At 42.5% G+C, this 17,888-nt stretch overlaps 1 protein-coding gene and 1 long non-coding RNA gene across 3 annotated transcripts in view; one reads left to right on the forward strand and one right to left on the reverse strand.

The window, feature by feature from the left end:
* CCDC141 (coiled-coil domain containing 141) overlaps positions 1-17,888 on the forward strand; it is a 202,735-nt gene that overhangs the window by 140,632 nt on the left and 44,215 nt on the right. For both annotated transcript variants that reach the window (XM_070070578.2, XM_070070581.2), the window contains exons 9-12: positions 2,438-2,579; positions 5,785-5,904; positions 8,456-8,647; positions 15,173-15,343. In XM_070070578.2, the coding sequence (XP_069926679.1) occupies positions 2,438-2,579; positions 5,785-5,904; positions 8,456-8,647; positions 15,173-15,343 (625 nt within the window). The remainder of the gene's footprint in view (positions 1-2,437; positions 2,580-5,784; positions 5,905-8,455; positions 8,648-15,172; positions 15,344-17,888) is intronic.
* On the reverse strand, positions 8,893-9,895 carry LOC138848971 (uncharacterized). Its single transcript, XR_016230739.1, has 2 exons — positions 9,747-9,895; positions 8,893-9,166 (listed from the first exon to the last, which is right to left on the reverse strand). It is a non-coding gene; the product is annotated as an uncharacterized LOC138848971 (long non-coding RNA).

The raw sequence follows: 17,888 nt of genomic DNA on the forward strand, positions 1-17,888 counted from the left end.
TGGGATCTTACAGTAAAAATGAAGCCAATGTTGTCTGTATTTTCTTAAATTTTCTTAAATCAGGATTTAAATGAATCATTAATTCAATAAGAATGATTAGATATAGTAAGTATACATCTTTGCTTATCAAAGACTTTAAATGAGATCTTTGCCTATCACTGTTATGTGTCTCTAGGACAAGTAAGCTCACCTCTGCAGCCTCAGTTTCACTGGCTAAAAACTGCAGTTATTGATTCCTTTTTGATGTCCCAAAGGTATTTCAAGGATTGTATAAAGTAGTTCATGCAATGTACTCAGCAAGAGAGATGTTTACTGTGAGTGGAGGCTGGACTCAGTGAGTGTTGAGTTACAGCATCATAATAAAGACAAAACAGGGATTCAACTGCTCTCATTGGGAGGGCCTGGGAATACTAGAGCATTATTGGGGCAGAGTCAGAGATTGGTTATGGACTCTGCCATCTGAGACATCATGGCTGGTACTTACAGATTAGCCCTCAGAGCTGGCTGGCAGCCATGATCTTTGCAGAAGGCCAAAGAATAAAAACAGTGATATGAGTGACGCGAATGGAAACCGAGAAGCCTGGCTGGGCCTGATGACTGAGGACTGTTTTTCCCCAGTGAGCAGCCTATTCAAAATGCGTGCTCCTCTCTCAGCAGCACTGTTTTGGGGCCAAGGAGCTCCCTCTTCTAGGTCTGGTTAGTCAAATAGTCCCCTGCTGCAGCAGATGCAGAGGGAATTCCAGACAGGACCACGTAAAGCAACTCAGACTTGGCAGTAAGCATCTTTCCTGTTGGGTGATGAAGTTCTTTATCAAATTCCATTTTATCTTTCCGAGTTTTTTCAGTCATTTTGCATTTCCTTTTGTTTTAGCAGTGATGTGGCTGCCATTTGCAGCTACGTTTGCGCATTTCTGTTCACAAGCTCTGTTCTCTGGTTCTTCTTTCCATAGTACCGTGTATTCACTTGATCTTTCTCCTTCCAGAGTCTTCAGAAACCTTGGAACATATAGAATACAGGGCATCTGGGGTTTTATGTGCCTTTTTAGCATGTGGTATATCAAACTCTAAAACCTAGTCAAAACAGTAGTATTGGCAGCACACAGCTTTTACAGAGTTCATGGATTTAAGTATCATTAAGAATTAATAAAATCTCTTGTTGTGATTATACTTTTCCTGGTTTCTGAGTGTTAATGTGCAAACCTAAGTGTTTTTAGGCAATATCTGTGGAGCACTGTGTACCAAGAGTAAGATTTCTCATGGAGGTTACATATTTTCTCAAAATTACACTTGTCCAGGACTCGCGTGGTCCCCACGGGACACTCCTGAATGTGTCTCATCTCCTTAGTGGTCTCCTTGTCACTCCACAGAGCTTCCTGTAACTCTCAGATGTTCAGGATCTTGCCCTCACTTCATTACTAATTAAATTCATTTTCACAAAGTCTTAAATTAATTATTTGAGGTAAAATTACTGAAATATGTACCATGTTACAAGATCTTTTTTTAACTCTAGGTAATTAAATGTAAGAGTTATCATTGTTCATCTTTATTAGTGTTGGAAAGAAATGACTGATGGGAAATTAAAGACTTTGACTACTTAAATATGTAGGATATATTCTATCCTAAGGTTAAGTTGAAAGGTTTCAAGGTGCTTAGTGCATCAACAATGTCTTCTCATTGTTTTGCATTCTAGCATGTGTGCCTAACTTGGAACAGGTTAGGAAACTTGCTAAGCTCTCTTTCAACCAGGGCAACTGGGGTCCAACTCAGTGTTCATTCATTGTTTCAAAATCATTTTCATTTTATGAGTGTTCATGTCACTTTTCTTTTTCTCATGAGACCAACACAAATAAAAATGATCATGTGAAGCTTGATTTCTTTTTTGTGAAGTTTATTTAATTCTTAATTATTGGTAATAACTTAGTTTTCATGTAATGAATACAGCCTTGAGCATTTATAATCACCAAGAACAGGGACCTTCGTGTTGTATAAATATTTTACTCTATTGGATTATTAAATGTTTTGTTAATTGGCTGATCCACATTTCTATTCAAAGAGCATCTTTAGATAAATGAAGCTTTTAATTAACCCCCTCAGGAAAACTGTTGGTGAACACACTGTGCCTTTTGCCGTAAAGTTCTTGAAATATCTTGGAGAAATATTAAAAAGTAAACCTGTAGAAAAGAAGATTAGACCTGGGTGCAGAAACCCATAACTCATCTTCTCCCTCAGGAGTAACTGACTTAGAACAAAGAAACATGATGTGTTTTTGCTCTCTGTTCTACTGGGAAGGTAGCTGTTTAACTTCTATTATCCTAAAGCTGATAACTTTTACCAACTCAAACTAACATGAAAGAGCAGATCCACTTTCAAATGTTCCCTGTTGCCACTGCTTCCATGTCTGGGTGTGGTGAGCTAATAGCTGGCTTGTTCCCTCCAGCTCTCGGGTGGCCGGCGTCCGTGAGATGCTGGGATGCATTCGGAGGCGAGTGGATCATCTGACCGAACAATGTTCTGCGCACAAGGAGCTTGCTCTTAAGAAACAACAATTGGCAGCATCAGTGGAGGGCTGCCTAAGGAAGGTAGTTTCATAAAATGAGTGTAAACGTCTGATTTGCTGATTCTAGATGGGATGACAGTTGCAGTAAGTAGGTGGGTGGAGAGTGGCTTCCCTTATGTTCCATATCAAGTCTGATGATTGAATCAGACAGAGCTGTAATTCACCATTACTCATCAATTATCCCTGTTCCAAGTTGTCAAAAATAGATATCCAGGGGCTGGTGCCTTGGCTCACTTGGTTGGTCCTCCGCCTGCGGTGCTAGCATCCCACGTGGGCACCGGATTCTAGTCCCGGTCGGGGCACTGGATTCTGTCCCGGTTGCTCCTCTTCCAGTCCATCTCTCTGCTGTGGCCAGGGAGGGCAGTGGAGGATGGCCCAGGTACTTGGGCCCCTGCACCGCATGGGAGACCATGAGGAAGTGCCTGGCTCCTGGCTTCGGATTGGCATAGCTCCAGTCGTGGCATCCATTTGGGGGTGAACCAACGGAAGGAAGACCTTTCTCTCTCTCTCTCTCTCTCTCTAACTCTGTCAAATAAAAAGAAAATAGATATCCAATGCTATCTTCCCACTCTGGCCTGAACATATTCCATAAATACAAAGGCAGTCCCCCTTTTGTACAGCACTGGGTTGACTGGATCAAGTATGAATTGGAAAAAGACCCGTGATTGGATGGTTCTGAGCATGTTCCCAAATATGTACAAGTCTTAGTTAACATATACCCTACAACATGAGAACCATAGCTGGATGGAAAAATGGAAAAATAGATACCAAATTGCTAAGTTTTAGGTTTTTCTAAGAATACATTGACACTGTCCTGTTTGTTTAACTAGACTGGTGCAAGGGACGTGGTGAGTCTGCATGAAAGCATGCATGTGCAGACCCTCTCTGCAAGGGGAGTGCACTGATGTGGCAGAATTTTATTTCCTATTTTCTTTTTGCTTTCTAGAGATGTATTTATTTATTTGAAAGGCAGAGAGAAAGAGACAGAGAGAGAGAGAGAGAGAGAATGAGAATATGAATCATTCATTCTCTGGTTCATTCCCCAAATGACCGCAACAGCTGGGGTTGGGCCAGGTTGAAGCCAGGAGCCAGGAGCTTCATCTGGGTCTCCCATGGTGGTACAGGGACACAAGCACTTGGACCATCTTCTGCTTTCCCAGGTGCATTAGCAGGGAGCTGGATCAGAAGGGAATTTTCCGGGAATCAAACCAGCACTCATATGGGATACTGGCATAGCAGGTGGCAGCTTAACCTGCTATGCCACGATGATGCCCTGTATTTCCTATTTTCAAAAAAAAAAAAAAAACCAGAGACTACCGAACAGAAGTTTACTTATCTGTAGACAGGACATATGGTAAACATTAGTAATATTTCGGTGACACTGATGCTGATGAACCTTGCTTCAAGGACTGGGTCTTGACAAAACTTCTAAAGGTTTATTTATTTATTATTTTTAAAGATTCATTTTATTTGTTTAAAGACAGAGTTACAGAGAACGAGAGAGGGAGAGACATAGAGATTTTCCATCCACTGGTTCACTCCCCAAATGGCTGCAATGGCCAGGCGAAAGCCAGGAGCCAGAAAATTCATCTGGGTATCCTACATGGGTGTAGGGACCCAAGCACTTGGACCATCCTCTGCTGCTTTCCGAGGCACACTAGCAGGGAGCTGGATCAGAAGTGGAGCAGCTGAGACTTGAACCAGCACCCATATAGGATGCTGGCATTGCAAGAAGTGGTTTAACCCACTGTACCACAATGCCAGCCCTGAGATCTGTTTATTTTTTTTTTTCAAAATTTATTTGATTTATTTGAAAGGCAGAGTGACAAAGAGAGGGAGAGGCAAAAAGAGGTCTTGAATCTCCTGGTTCATTCCCTTCAATGTCTCCAATAGCCAGGCATAGGCCTGATCAAAGCCAGGAGCCACACTTTATCTGGGTCTCACATGTGGATGGCAGGAAGCCTAATGTGTGGACCATCACCTGCTGCCTCCCAGGTGCAGTAGCAGGAAACTGGATCAGAAGCAGACGTTGCTGGTATTGAAACCAGACACTCTAACCGGCGCCGCGGCTCACTAGGCTAATCCTCCACCTAGCGGCGCTGGCACACCGGGTTCTAGTCCCGGTCGGGGCACCGGATTCTGTCCCGGTTGCCCCTCTTCCAGGCCAGCTCTCTGCTGTGGCCAGGGAGTGCAGTGGAGGATGGCCCAAGTGCTTGGGCCCTGCACCCCATGGGAGACCAAGAGAAGTACCTGGCTCCTGCCATTAAATCAGCGCAGCGCGCTGGCCGCGGCGTCCATTAGAGGGTGAACCAACGGCAAAGGAAGACCTTTCTCTCTGTCTCTCTCTCTCACTGTCCACTCTGCCTGTCAAAAAAATTAAAAAAAATAAAAATAAAAAAAATAAGAAACCAGACACTCTGATAATGGGACTTGGGTGTCCCAAGCATCCGCTTGACCATCTGCTCCACAACACCCACCCCTCAACTTTTCCATGACATTTTCATTTGACACAATGCACTTGCATGCCTAAACTCATCAGTAGAATCACAGACATCACAGGGGAGGGCATTACATAAGAATGCCTCTCTCTAAATTGCTTCCCTACCTCTTATTTATTTGGAAAATCGGAAATTTGAGTCTTGGTCTCTTGAGACTCCAAGGATGGCGGCTGGGGTAGTGTCACATTCCCTAGAGCTTGAGACTGCAGCGAATTTGGTGGTGGTGGAAAGCACAGTAGGAACTCAAACAGTTGTTGCTTCTTGTCTTACTGCCAATTCAGAGCCAGTCTGTCTGTGGAGTATGAACTCCAGCTAGAACTTGAAGGGAGTAACTTGAATGGAACAGAACCCTTCATGGGTCTCTTTGTCCATTATTTATGTACACGGAGGACCAAGTCATAGTCTCCAAATCAATTAAATACCCAAGACTGCCCTGTGTTTTTCTATCTCATGTTCAGGGTTTGATGCTTCCCCAGATTCCCTCAGTCCTAATTATAGCCATGCACAGAGTGTCCACATACCCAAGCTCTGGACTTCTGCTTCAAAATGTGCCTGCAAATTGGGTTGCTATTAAAATATGAAATTCTGAAACATTTAAAAGGATTTTATGTTAAAATTAAGGTTATAATAAGAATAATGGGAATATATGGAGTGATTTTTCTGTACATATGCATATACATACGCAAATACATATATACTAAGACTGTAACATACTCTTTATTCCTACAGGTAGAAATGTCACTTCAGAAAATGAGTCCAGTACTTTCCAATGCAATGGATATTGGTTCCAGCCTTTCTGAATCTGAAAAGATTTTGAATAAATATCTGGAACTAAATACCCAAATAAAGGTGAATAAAATGAGAATTATTATTATGGTCATGATTTTGTTAATGTGATTCTTAAAACATTTCATAGCTATAGACCTTAATCCTTGCTCCTTTGAAGGTTGCAATTCCAAATGAAGACATAACAAATAATGATTCACAAACTCATGCTTATGTGTGTCTAAATTATATGTACATTTTTGGGGAATTTAAGCTCACAAAGATTCAGGTTATTAACTGCTCATTGGCTTCTGTTCCTTTACTGAGTGTTAGCAAGTCCTTTTTGGGGTGCCAAACAGAGGCAGGAAGAGTGTGCGTCTTGGAATCTGATTTTGGCAAGAGTTGTTACAAGAGAAAATCACCAGAAGCACCTTCTATTGTTGCAAGATTCGGGGAGGCAAATAAAAATACAGCCTTGCTTGCACGCCTGCTATTTGGTGACAGAAAGTGCTGCCCCTCCCCACCCACCTCCAGCACCTTCCCTCACTCCCTTCCACCCCTTTCATGGGACCTAGGCTCAAAGAGGCCTGCCAGCAGCTCCTAACCTGCACAGAAGTCCCTGGCTGGCCCAGCAGAGTTCCAGAGATATCAAGGGTCCTTCCCTCTTGCCCAGGCGGGCAGAAGGAGCCCTTTTATTCTGTTTTTCAGAACAAGAGCCTCCTTTGCAGACAATGCCCCCGGAAAACTCACATACACACCGAATATTTTAAGATGATATTTTAAAAATTCATTATTTAAAATACTTACAATGGAAATCTGAACTTCATTTCATTTTTTTGTTTGTTCGATTTTAAAATGTTAGAAGCAGGGAGGAGATGGCATGGAGTGAAAGGCTCCACTCCTCTTCTTCCCACAGTGCTGTCATGCAGCAGGGCTTATAAACTGAAATTACCTGCTCTCAGTGGAGTACTTGGGAAGCATATTAAACACAAGGAGAGAAGCAACCCTTCCTGGCTTCAAATGAGAGTGATGCTGTTTCTCTTTAGTTTTTGCTTGATGAGTAGCTTAGTTGCATGCAAGTTTTACGTGGCTCTTTCTGTGGCGATTATCTCGTCATGTGCTGCTTGCCAGTGGGGTTTCTCCCTCTGACAAAGGCATCCTTAGGTGGTTCTGTCGTGTGTGAACACCACACAGTGTACTTATATGAATGTGGATGGTGCAGGCCAATCATTCAGCGTATCCTCTTGATAGGATCAAGAGACACCATCAACACAAGATGTGTGAGACTCCTGCCAAGTGTTAACAGGTCACCTGTTTCACAGTAAACCTTTTTTTTTTTTATAAGTGGAAGGAGCTACTCTAAAGCAATGATGCAAACTATAGTATAGCAAATGCATAAGCCAGCAGTGTATTGTCATCAGGTGTGACGGGGTGCACAGCATTGTACGTGCTATACTCGTTCGCAATTAGCAGCACAGTAGGCTTGCTTCCACCAGCATCGTGCAACAGGTGAGTAGCTAATGTGCTGTGCTACACACAGAGATGCCTGTGATGACACTAGGCAAAAAGAATTTTCAGCTCCATTATCATCTTAGAGGACCACAGTCACATACGCAGGCTGTTGCTGATGGACAGGGTGTTATGTGGTACGTGCTTGTAGCTATGAAAGGTCTGCAGTGTCCACTCATCTGTCTGGTCAGTGGTTAGCATTCACTAACAGAACCTGCACTTAGGAGAGCAGCCCTAAGCAGGTCAGATTCAGTGAGTCTTCAAATTGTCCATGTCTCATAGGGAACCTTTTCCTTATACATGTTTCTAAAGCCTGCTGGGCAGAGACTTAAGTTAAGATTGAATAATTAATATGTCAGTTTTTGCAAATTAAAATGAATAGACAAGCATTTTCAGTTTGTCATGTCTTGTAAAACAAAATTAGTTTAAGAATTTGCTACGGCTGGCGCCGTGGCTCACTAGGCTAATCCTCCACCTAGCGGCGCCGGCACACCGGGTTCTAGTCCCGGTCGGGGTGCCGGATTCTGTCCCGGTTGCCCCTCTTCCAGGCAAGCTCTCTGCTGTGGCCAGGGAGTGCAGTGGAGGATGGCCCAAGTGCTTGGGCCCTGCACCCCACGGGAGACCAAGAGAAGCACCTGGCTCCGCCGGCCGCGGCGGCCAATGGAGGGTGAACCAATGGCAAAGGAGGACCTTTCTCTCTGTCTCTCTCTCTCACTGTCCACTCTGCCTGTAAAAAAAAAAAAAAAAGAATTTGCTAGAGCTATTGGTAAATTCCATAAAGCAAGTCTCAAGTATCATTATTTAAATTATTTAAAATATCCCTGCTATTTGTTTCACATCCTTTCATACCAAACTACTTTTCTTCTATTTGGGACACAGAAAATTGAATGATCTAAATAAGTATAGCAGATAGAGCAGGAAAAAACAGTAATAATTTCAGGTGGTTTCTATTTTGAAGTGACTTCTTTCTTTTCACAGTCTTAAATTGTGCCTTTGTTTTATTAAGGAGATTCTTAGTACAAGTTCAATTAATAATCCTGAAAGATGGAGGTGAGTAAGGGTAATGAAATATGAATGTTCACGATTCGTCTGTCAGTGTCTGACCTCTGGTGCTTTGCTTTCTTAGGAGACATCACATGAATTAGAAGCAGCTGTAAAAATGATGACAGAGAAAAATGAATTTGAACCCAACGAAGTAGCATCACTTTCTTCTAAAGCTAAATGCCTAGAGGGAGAATTAAACTTACTTAGCAAAAGCATTGGCTCCAGGTCTCAAGTCCTGCAAACTTACGTGACATTTCTGAAGTCATCAGAGGAGGTACAGTAGCATGTGTTGACCTTCAGCAAGGTGGCCTCTGCCTGTAGTGCTCTATGGGGCCATAAGTTCTGCTCCAGGGTCAGTTCCATTTTCTCTATCCCTGTGCACCTACTCTGTTATAAGGCATTTGTTCTTTAGGGTACCATACGTGGCTCAGAGGGTCAGTTGCTTTAGTAATGAATAATACAAATATGTGTGTGTAGGTAGATGTATGCACAAATAAAGAGATTGTACTGGAACACTTCTTATGATGTACTACAAATATTTATAACATCTTAAACCTAGACTGTGATCATCTGAAAACAGTCATTTATAAGCCATGAGTCTGTCTGAATAGCTAGGCAGTTAATGTGGTTCATTTAAGATACACAGATTTGATAATTACAGGTCGTTAGGTTTAGTTTATCATTTGTCTTGTATGGTGTCTGCTAACATTGCTTCTCGGGGCTTCTTCTGAGGTCTTCTTTGATGGGCTTCTACTAGAGGATTCCATCTCTCAAAGGTCACAGTTTCTTGAAGCTGGCAGGAATAAAAGAAAAGTTCTCTGGACCTACCCCATTTAACCCTGGTCTCAAATCACCCTTGCAAATGCAGATCAGTCTCCTGTTGAGGGAGTTTGGGTGCTGGTTTAGTGGCGTTAGAGCCAGCAAGGACCACTCAGGGAGAAGTTAACCTCCGTTTCTCACCTCCACCCCTGCAACACCCTCCCCCTTACTTCCCACCACCACCATCCTGCCTCTGTACATCTCCTCTGTCTGATCTTGTTTAAAATATTCCAAATTCGTGCCACGCTGGGGGAAGCCCACCCACCACCCTTGGACATCTCAGGTAACCACTGACTCTCTTTTCAATCTTCACTTGACCACTGGTCATGTCTGACTTCGTTTTAGTTCTTGACCCTCAATTCTAACAGTTCTAAAGAGAGATTACAATGGACGAAGTTTTCCTGTGGATGGAGAGTTTTCTTCAGGACCTGAGCTGGTAGAAAAGCTGCAGAGTGCTTCCTTTCTACGTGTACATCCGCACAAGTGTGCCTTCTGGGACCTGCATCAGCATGCATTCCCATGGCCCACTCTGACCCCTGGGGCTGGGGCTTTACCTTGGTAAACACCGTGCACTCCAAAGAGTCTCATGTCCTCCAGCTTCCCTGCTTTCACTAAATCCACTTTCCTTCCGTCTGTCTAAATGCGGTGGTGCTCCCAGGCCGGGAGTCCCCTCCTTCTGCTGGCATTCCCCTTCCCCCAGCAGCTCATGGTTTCTCATTTCCACTCCGCCCCCCTGCCTTTCTCCTGCTCACCCTGCCAACTCCCGGTAGTCAGTCAGCCCAACCCTCTGCTTACTCAGCTTCTCTTTCCAAGCCCCAGACTCTGCTGTGGAGAATGACACCACTGTGCTGGCTGGCGCTGCTGCAGTGCGTGGGTCTCTGCCTCAGCTGGTGCCCCATATGGTCTCTAAGTAGCTGGATTTGTTAGTGATCCTCGAGCATCTTACCCAGTCTCCATCCCTGCATCTCAGCCAATGTCCCTTACTCCTACAGCACCGGGGAAATGTGGCCGTTGAGTCTAACTGCCTTGACTTCCTTCTACCTCCAAACCGATCGATACATCCGTGCATCCTCCGCGGGCTCCAGTAAAGTGAAGTCTGTGCGCCTGCCCACACGCATCACAAACCAGCCCCTCCCTGTCTACGCTTCCCTCCTCTGGGATTTAGTTCCAGCAGCTATCCTCTAATTGTTCAGATTTGCCTTTTTCATGGCTGCTTTGCCCTTGGTCTGTGGTGTTGTCGTAATGGCCTTGCCCTCACCAGGGCTACCCCTTTGTTATTTTTCTTCCCTTTTCATTGGACATTCCTTTCCTCTGCCTGCTCATCCTCCCAAGTTCTCGGCCCACCACAGCTCGCCGTCTTTGGACTCTTCCATGTAGGACCTCTTCACTCCACTGCAAATGTTCTTACTGAGAAATGGAACGCTGACTCTTCAGTCTTCATCTTGCTTACTCGCTCTGCAGTTTTTAATTTAGCCTACTCACCCACCATAACCCCTTTGGCTTTTCCTAGCAAACAAATTTAATGAGGTATAATTTAGATGGTATAAAAATTGCTTACTTTACAGTACAGTTTTTAATATATTTATGGAAACATGCTGCCATCCTAATACCGATTTAATATATGTCCATCACCCCCCAAAAGAATCCTGGTTCCCATTTGGAGTCTATGGCTTCAAACTCCCAGCCTCAGACAAGCAATAATTTACTTTGAAGGTCTGTGGATTTGCCCCTTTTTGATTATTTCACATAAGAGGAATCCTCCTAATTCCTTCTTCAGTTCCTTTTCCTTTATCCTAATTCTTTTCTCTCTTTATTGTTGAAGTGTGATGGAGAATAGATCTTGTCTGTGCCCTCCCTTATGTGCATTTTAGCCACTTTCCTGATAAAAAAAAAATCAAACCCCCATCCACCAGTAACCCAAAAATGGCTTCTCAATCCAAACTCTCCTGAGCTCCAAACCAAAATTTTTAATTATTTGTATATCCTGTAGGCTCCTCAAACTCAACACAATGAAGCCAGCGTCTTTTCCTTAAACAGACATGCTTTCCTTCTGTATTTCGCCATTGGGTTAAGTTCTATGCAGATGTAAGTTCAGAAATTCAGTGTAGATGATCTGGTGTCTCTTCCAATTGGTCCCTCAGTGAACATTTATTTTGTCCCAGGACCTGTACTTTTCACCCTTGATTTCATCTACTCCAGGGAGGTACCTTCTCTCTTCCAGTCGCTTCCCAAATGGTTGAAGCAGTCTAGGCTGGGTCAGGCTTTAGCCAGGAGGCTGGAACTCCATTTGGATCTGCCACATGAGTGAAAGGAATTCAAGTACTTGAGCCTTTGTCCACTGCTTCCCAGGCACTTTACCAGGGAGCTGAACCACAGGCAGAGTAGCCAGGACTTGAATCGACATGCTAAAAGGGGATGTGGGTATCCCAAGCAGAGGCTTAATCCACTGTACCACATCACCAGTCCTTCATTTAATCTTTATTTTTTTTAAAGAATTATTTTATTTATTTGAAAGATCGAGTTACAGAGAGGTAGAGACAGAGAGAGAGAGAGAGAGAGGTCTTCCATTCCGCTGGTTCATTCCCCAAATGACCACAATGGCCAGAGCTGGGCTGACCTGAAGCCAGGAGCCAGGAGCTTCTTCCAGGTCTCCTACGTGGGTGCAGGGGCCCAAGGACTTGGGCCATCTTCCACTGCTTTCCCAGGCCATAGTGGAGAGCTGGATGGGAAGAGGAGCAGCTGGAACATGAACCGGTGCCTATATGGGTGCCGGCGCTGCAGGTTGGGGCTTTAACTCACTGCGCCACAGCGCCAGTCCCTCATTTAATCTTTAGACCTTATTTCATGTAATATTTTCCCCATTTTACAACTGAGGGAAACTGATGCTCTGAGAATTTAGGCACATAAGATCAAACAGCTAATAACCATCAATGCAGAAGTTTAATGACCAGTTCCCTCCTTTTTGTTTTTTCTCATTTTATCTAATGAGCAAACCTGAACAACTTCTGAACTTCCTTACCTCTGTGTTTGCACAGAGGTCATTGTCTCTGACCTTATTTAGTCAAGACATCTTCTGCCTGTTTGCCACCTATAATTCTCCCCTTCACTGCCCTTCTTGTGGCAAACAAAAGGATAATTTTAATGCAAATCTTTCATGTTACCTCCTGAAATTCAGATAATTCTGTAAATGTAATTAGTGAGACAACCTGCAAGAAACTTGTACCATAAATGGATAAAATGTTAAAGTTTATCATTGCCTCATTTAAAAATAGACTAGTCTATATTCAAGTGAGTTCCTGTAATGGCATCATTCTCATTTGCATTTTTTAAAAGTAGATACATTCTTTTTTTAAAGATTTATTTATTTACTTATTTATTTGAAAGTCAGAATTACACACAGAGAGAGGAGAGGCAGAGAGAGAGGGAGGTCTTCCATCCGATGGCTCACTCCTCACTTGGCAGCAACGGCCGGAACCAGGAGTTTGCACCCCTCATTTGCATTTAAGGAAGCTTTTCAAACAGTAGGAAAGGAAGAATGAATTAAAGTTTATGTTTTTCTTAAAGTTTCAAGAATTGCACGTAACTGCCTGCCTGTCACATTGACACTCCAGCCTGTAGTACATGGCCCTGTTGAAGCCCTGATGGCTGTCATGCTGATTCCGACTCATTGTGGTAGCTGTCAGTTTTTTTAGACTAATGACCCTGTGTCACAGTCGTGTTAACTGCAGTAGAAAGCATACTGAAGCCTGCTGACCAACTTTAATCCCACACATTATCCTTGTAACTTTTTTTCCTGCCACTCAGCCTGTGCACCTGAACTTCACCCACAGAACAGTCATTTCTGGTCCTCGGAACCAGCCAGTGTTTTCACACTTGTGCTTTCACACTGTTACTCCTGCCATCTGGAATCCTCTTCAGCTCCCTCTCACAAGGACAGTTCTTCAAGACTCAGAACAAATGTCACTTCCTTTGGGAAGTCCTTCCCCACTCACTCCATGTAGAGTTGGTGGTCTCTCCACAGTGTGCCCATAACATTGTGTGCATACTTATCTTTCTGTTATACTAGCTTCTTATGTTTCATTTTCTTACGGAACCACCGTTGGCTTCTTGGGGAAAAAAGTGATTCGTTCTTTTTTTCCTTAAAACTTTACTATTTATTAGAGAGGGAGAGAATTCCCATCTACTGCATCAACTGGAGTTGGGCTGAGTGGAAGCTGGGAACTAGAAACTCAATCCAAGTCTCCCACGTAGGTGGCAGTGACCTAATTTGTTGCACTTCCACCATTGCCTCCCAGGGTTTGAATGAGCAGGAAGCTGGAGCCAGGGATTGAACATGGCTACCAATCTGAATTGCAGACATCATTATTAGTATTTTAACCACTAGACCAAACATCCATTCCATGAATAATTCATGCTAGGGGATTTTACAAGGCTCCATGGAGGAGGTGGCATTTTAACTAATTCATGAAGGATAAATAGGAGAAGAAAACTGAGGAATGGTCATCCTGGTTTGGAGAGAACAAGCATTAGCAAAACAGAGGCCTGAATAACTGGAGTATGGAAATGAGACCAGAACTGTTTCTGAAAGTGGTTTGTAGGCTCTCCTATTAAGTTTATCTAAATTAAGAATGATATTACAATTTTGAAAGTATGGTGACTGACTATTGCTGGAAATGTCTTACTCTGTTTAGAGTGCTTTTGGCCATTAAGAACTCTTTGAGTCTTGTTCTATCAGCCATTGAATATTATTCAAACTGCATAACCATTTTTGAGAAATGATTTTTACTATTTCTACATCATCCAATTATGTGTTAATGTAAGGTTTTACTGACTTATTTGATTTTATTTTAAATCCTTGAGCAGAGTTAATATACTCTAGTAGTACTTGCATTGAGTAGAATGGGAGAAATGAGAATTCTAAGTAGGGAAAGTAATATATCTTAGGTTAGCTCATGGAGGCAGTTTAATAGTATTACTTATGAAGAAAATTATTAAATATTTGTATCCTTTTATGGTTTATCACTTATTAGAAATAAATTATGGGCCAGAACCGCAGCTTACTAAGCTAATCCTCCGCCTAGCGGCGCCGGCACACCGGGTTCTAGTCCCAGTCGGGCGCCAGATTCTGTCCCGGTTGCCCCTCTTCCAGGCCAGCTCTCTGTTGTGGCCAGGGAGTGCAGTGGAGGATGGCCCAAGTACTTGGGCCCTGCACCCTATGGGACACCAGGATAAGTACCTGGCTCCTGCCATCAGATCAGCGTGGTGCGCTGGCCGCAGCGTGCTGGCCGTGTCGGCCATTGGAGGGTGAACTAATGGCAAAGGAAGACCTTTCTCTCTGTCTCTCTCTGTCACTGTCCACTCTGCCTGTCAAAAAAAAAAAAAAAAAAGAAAGAAATTATGATATACAAATTGCAAGTAATCTTTCACTGACATGCTTCTTTCTGAATTATATTCTCTGATTTTGTAAAATAAAATTTGTAAACCATTGGACAATATGGAAATCCATGCATAATTTTTTCAATAATATTCATTTTCATGAACTTTTGAAGATCCCCATTATGCTTGAATGTAAAAAAAAATTCTGTATACACAGGCATACCTTTGAGTTCCATTTTCCATGAAGTTTTTGAAGTACCCTCATATGTGTCTTTCTTCTGAATGATAAAACTCAGCTTTGGTCTTTGACATAAATTGTCCCAAATTACAAAACATAATATATAAACATGATCTGGGCTATAATAAGTTGTTCTTATGAGTAATACACTTCTCAGCTCAGTTTTCGAACAGTGATAGTCCTGTCAACAATCTAAATAGATTTTCATGGCTTTTCAGTCACTTGACAATATTCAATAATTAAAGAATTCTGAAAATGTAATTTTGAATTAATTTTGTGCAGGTCTATTTATTGGTATCTAGTGTTCTTTTTTCTTTAAAAATATTTTTAAGTGTTTTAAACTCTCATTTTATTCTCCTTTTTTAGGTAGAGGTGCATTTTCAGAGCCTAAAGGAGTTTTATCAAAATGAAATCTCTCAGAAGGAAGATGAGGACGTTAACACCACGAACTGGTCTGAGAAGCAGTGGCATCTATTTTTAAAGAAGAGTTTTTTCACCCAAGACCTAGGGCTTGAGGTCCTGAATTTAATAAATATGGTGAGAATGACTTTCAATGAGTCACACCTTCTGTGAGGATTACCTATCAAAGTCAAAGTTATAAATTCAGAAAGTCAACTCTCTTGATCAGCAGCTGGCTTAAGAAGCTCTTTTTAGCTTTATTCAACCTAGCCCAGTTGTTAAGACCAGCTTTTATATGCTGACTTGTTCCTAAAGTCCTTGTTGGTTTATAATATGAAGGCTATTTGCACTGTTAAGAAGAAAGAGCAGCCATGATCCAATTGCAAAAGTGTTATTATTGCACAGAGTCCTTGAAGTTCACCTTAAAGTTCCGAGTTGAAAGCATCCAGCAAGTTCCTTGGAAAATTTCAGTGGCTTAAGGCAACTTCTAGCATGAATCTTTATTTTGAAGAACTTCTTAACTAGAGTTGATGCTTTTATGGCGAAGCTTTATTGCATGTAGAAAGATATCCTAAACTTAAATTGTCCTGATTAGTTATTTATAAAATATCCTAGAATCCTTATATCCCCTGACACATGTAAAATTATCCCATAAAATTCTTGAAAGATGGTTAATCTGCTTTCTTGCAATACCTCAAGAATCTTCCTAATGAAGCCGCTCATTTCATTATTGGAAAATGCCAGCTGCTAGAAAAGATTTTTATGTTCAGTAAAGCCATCTTCTCATCTGGTCCTAACACTCTGAAGCTCTCTGAGGACATGAAGATATTCTGTTTTGACTTCTCTTATGCAGAAAATGCCTTCCAACATTCAAAAAAGTTTCTGTGTCTAGTAAGTCTTTTCAGCAACTGAACACACACACATCCTTTCTGTTATTTATCAGCTAGCCTAATTTCTGTCTCCATCCTGATTCCCCCTCCTGGAATTTTCCATGGTTTGTGAAAATAATTTATAAAATGTAGCCAAAAAATAAAGCACCACAATAAACTGAACATAATTCTTCACTAATGAGAACTAAGATTATACTAACTCTTTCTATAAAGCTCTTTAAAAATATTTGAAAGGCAGATTAGAGAGAGAGAGAGAGATTGATTGATTGATTGATTGATTCCTGCCACTGGTGCACTCCACAAATGACTTCAATGGCTGGGGCAGGTTAGCCTGAAGCCAGGAGCCTGGAACTCTATCCTGGTCTCCCATATGGGTGGCAGGAGTCCAAGTACAGGATTAAGATCTTAAGTCTTCTCAGACACATTAACAGGGAGCTGGATCAAAAGTGGAACAGCCGGGTCTCCAATTGACACTCCGAATGGGATGTTGGCATCAAGAGCTCTGACTTAACCCACTGTGCCATAATGCCAGCCTCAGATTATGCTAACATTTTTAGCAATAATTTCACTTAGCTGTCGCTCCCCCTCTTCATGGAGGAACGACACTAAACCCTGCCTAGGCTTCATATCCGAGTCACGGCACCATTATGTCGCTCCCCGTCTTCGTGGAGGAACGACACAGGACCCTGCGCTGTTCTTTTGTCTGCTTGGCCCTCCCCGGGTTTGCTGCTGGTTCTTCCTGGGTTGGCTACCGTCCCTTCCACCTCCGTGGAAGGGCGGTTCCCCCTGCCACATTCCCCACTTCTGCGGGGGAGCGGCGCACCGCCGGCCGGCTCTCTCGGGGGCTGCACAGGTGTTCCTCTTAGATGTTCCCCTTAGATGTTCCTGGTGCATGCCGTCTCTCTCCTCCTTTATAGTCCTCTTCCGCCAATCCCAACTCGGCTGCCCACACGCCGAGTACGCTGCTCTCCTCCAATCAGGAGCAGGATCAGCTCCTGGAGGTCATCACTCAAGTTGGCAAGAGGCAGCTGCGTAGAAGCTGTTTTCTTCTCTCCCAGCGCCATATTGTGGGAGAGCAGATGCATAGAATAAGTCTTAATTCCAGTAACTCAGTCCAGTCCGGGTTGCTCCCCACACTTAGCTGGTTCATAGTAAAGTTATGACTGTATGGAACTCATGTAACTGTTTTATTGCCACTTCTTCTAAGCCAGGTCTCTCCCATATCACGTGAGTGTCAGATATTCACCTTTTTTTTTTTATACAGTGTGTCTTTATTGTTACTTAATTTTGTTTTGTTAATCTTCACCCATGACTCCATTTTCTTAAACTGATTTGGGTTAGTTTTTTCCTCAAACTCTCCTGGGCTTAATTCTGTAGCTTTGACAAGTAGGCCCTCTGTGGCTGCAATTATTTTCTCAGTAAAACTGCCTAATGGAGAGATTGATATTCCAATGCATGAAGCAATCTACTGAGTAACCAGTTTGTTAAACAGTCATGTATGCTCCCAATAGTAATTTAATTCAACCACCACTTAATAATCTTTTAAAGTCTAAAATGGGAAGCTTTTTCAAATAAACTGCTCAATGGATATTCCACCTACCTCGAAGCCTACAATTACATAAATGTTTTCGGCATGAGTCAGGTTGACTGCTAGTGATCAAAGCAATCTTTCCAAAAATGCCTACAAAGTGCTTAATAAGTGATAAACTTATTATACTCGTTTTCAACATGAAATTAACCAATGTGTAAATTGTATAATCCATCCTTTCTTCCCTTGTGAAAATCATTGGAAA

This window comes from Oryctolagus cuniculus, chromosome 3 (assembly GCF_051225735.1).
Source record: "Oryctolagus cuniculus isolate XC-2025 breed Fujian yellow rabbit chromosome 3, ASM5122573v1, whole genome shotgun sequence".
In the NCBI taxonomy this organism is placed as follows: Eukaryota; Metazoa; Chordata; class Mammalia; order Lagomorpha; family Leporidae; genus Oryctolagus; species Oryctolagus cuniculus.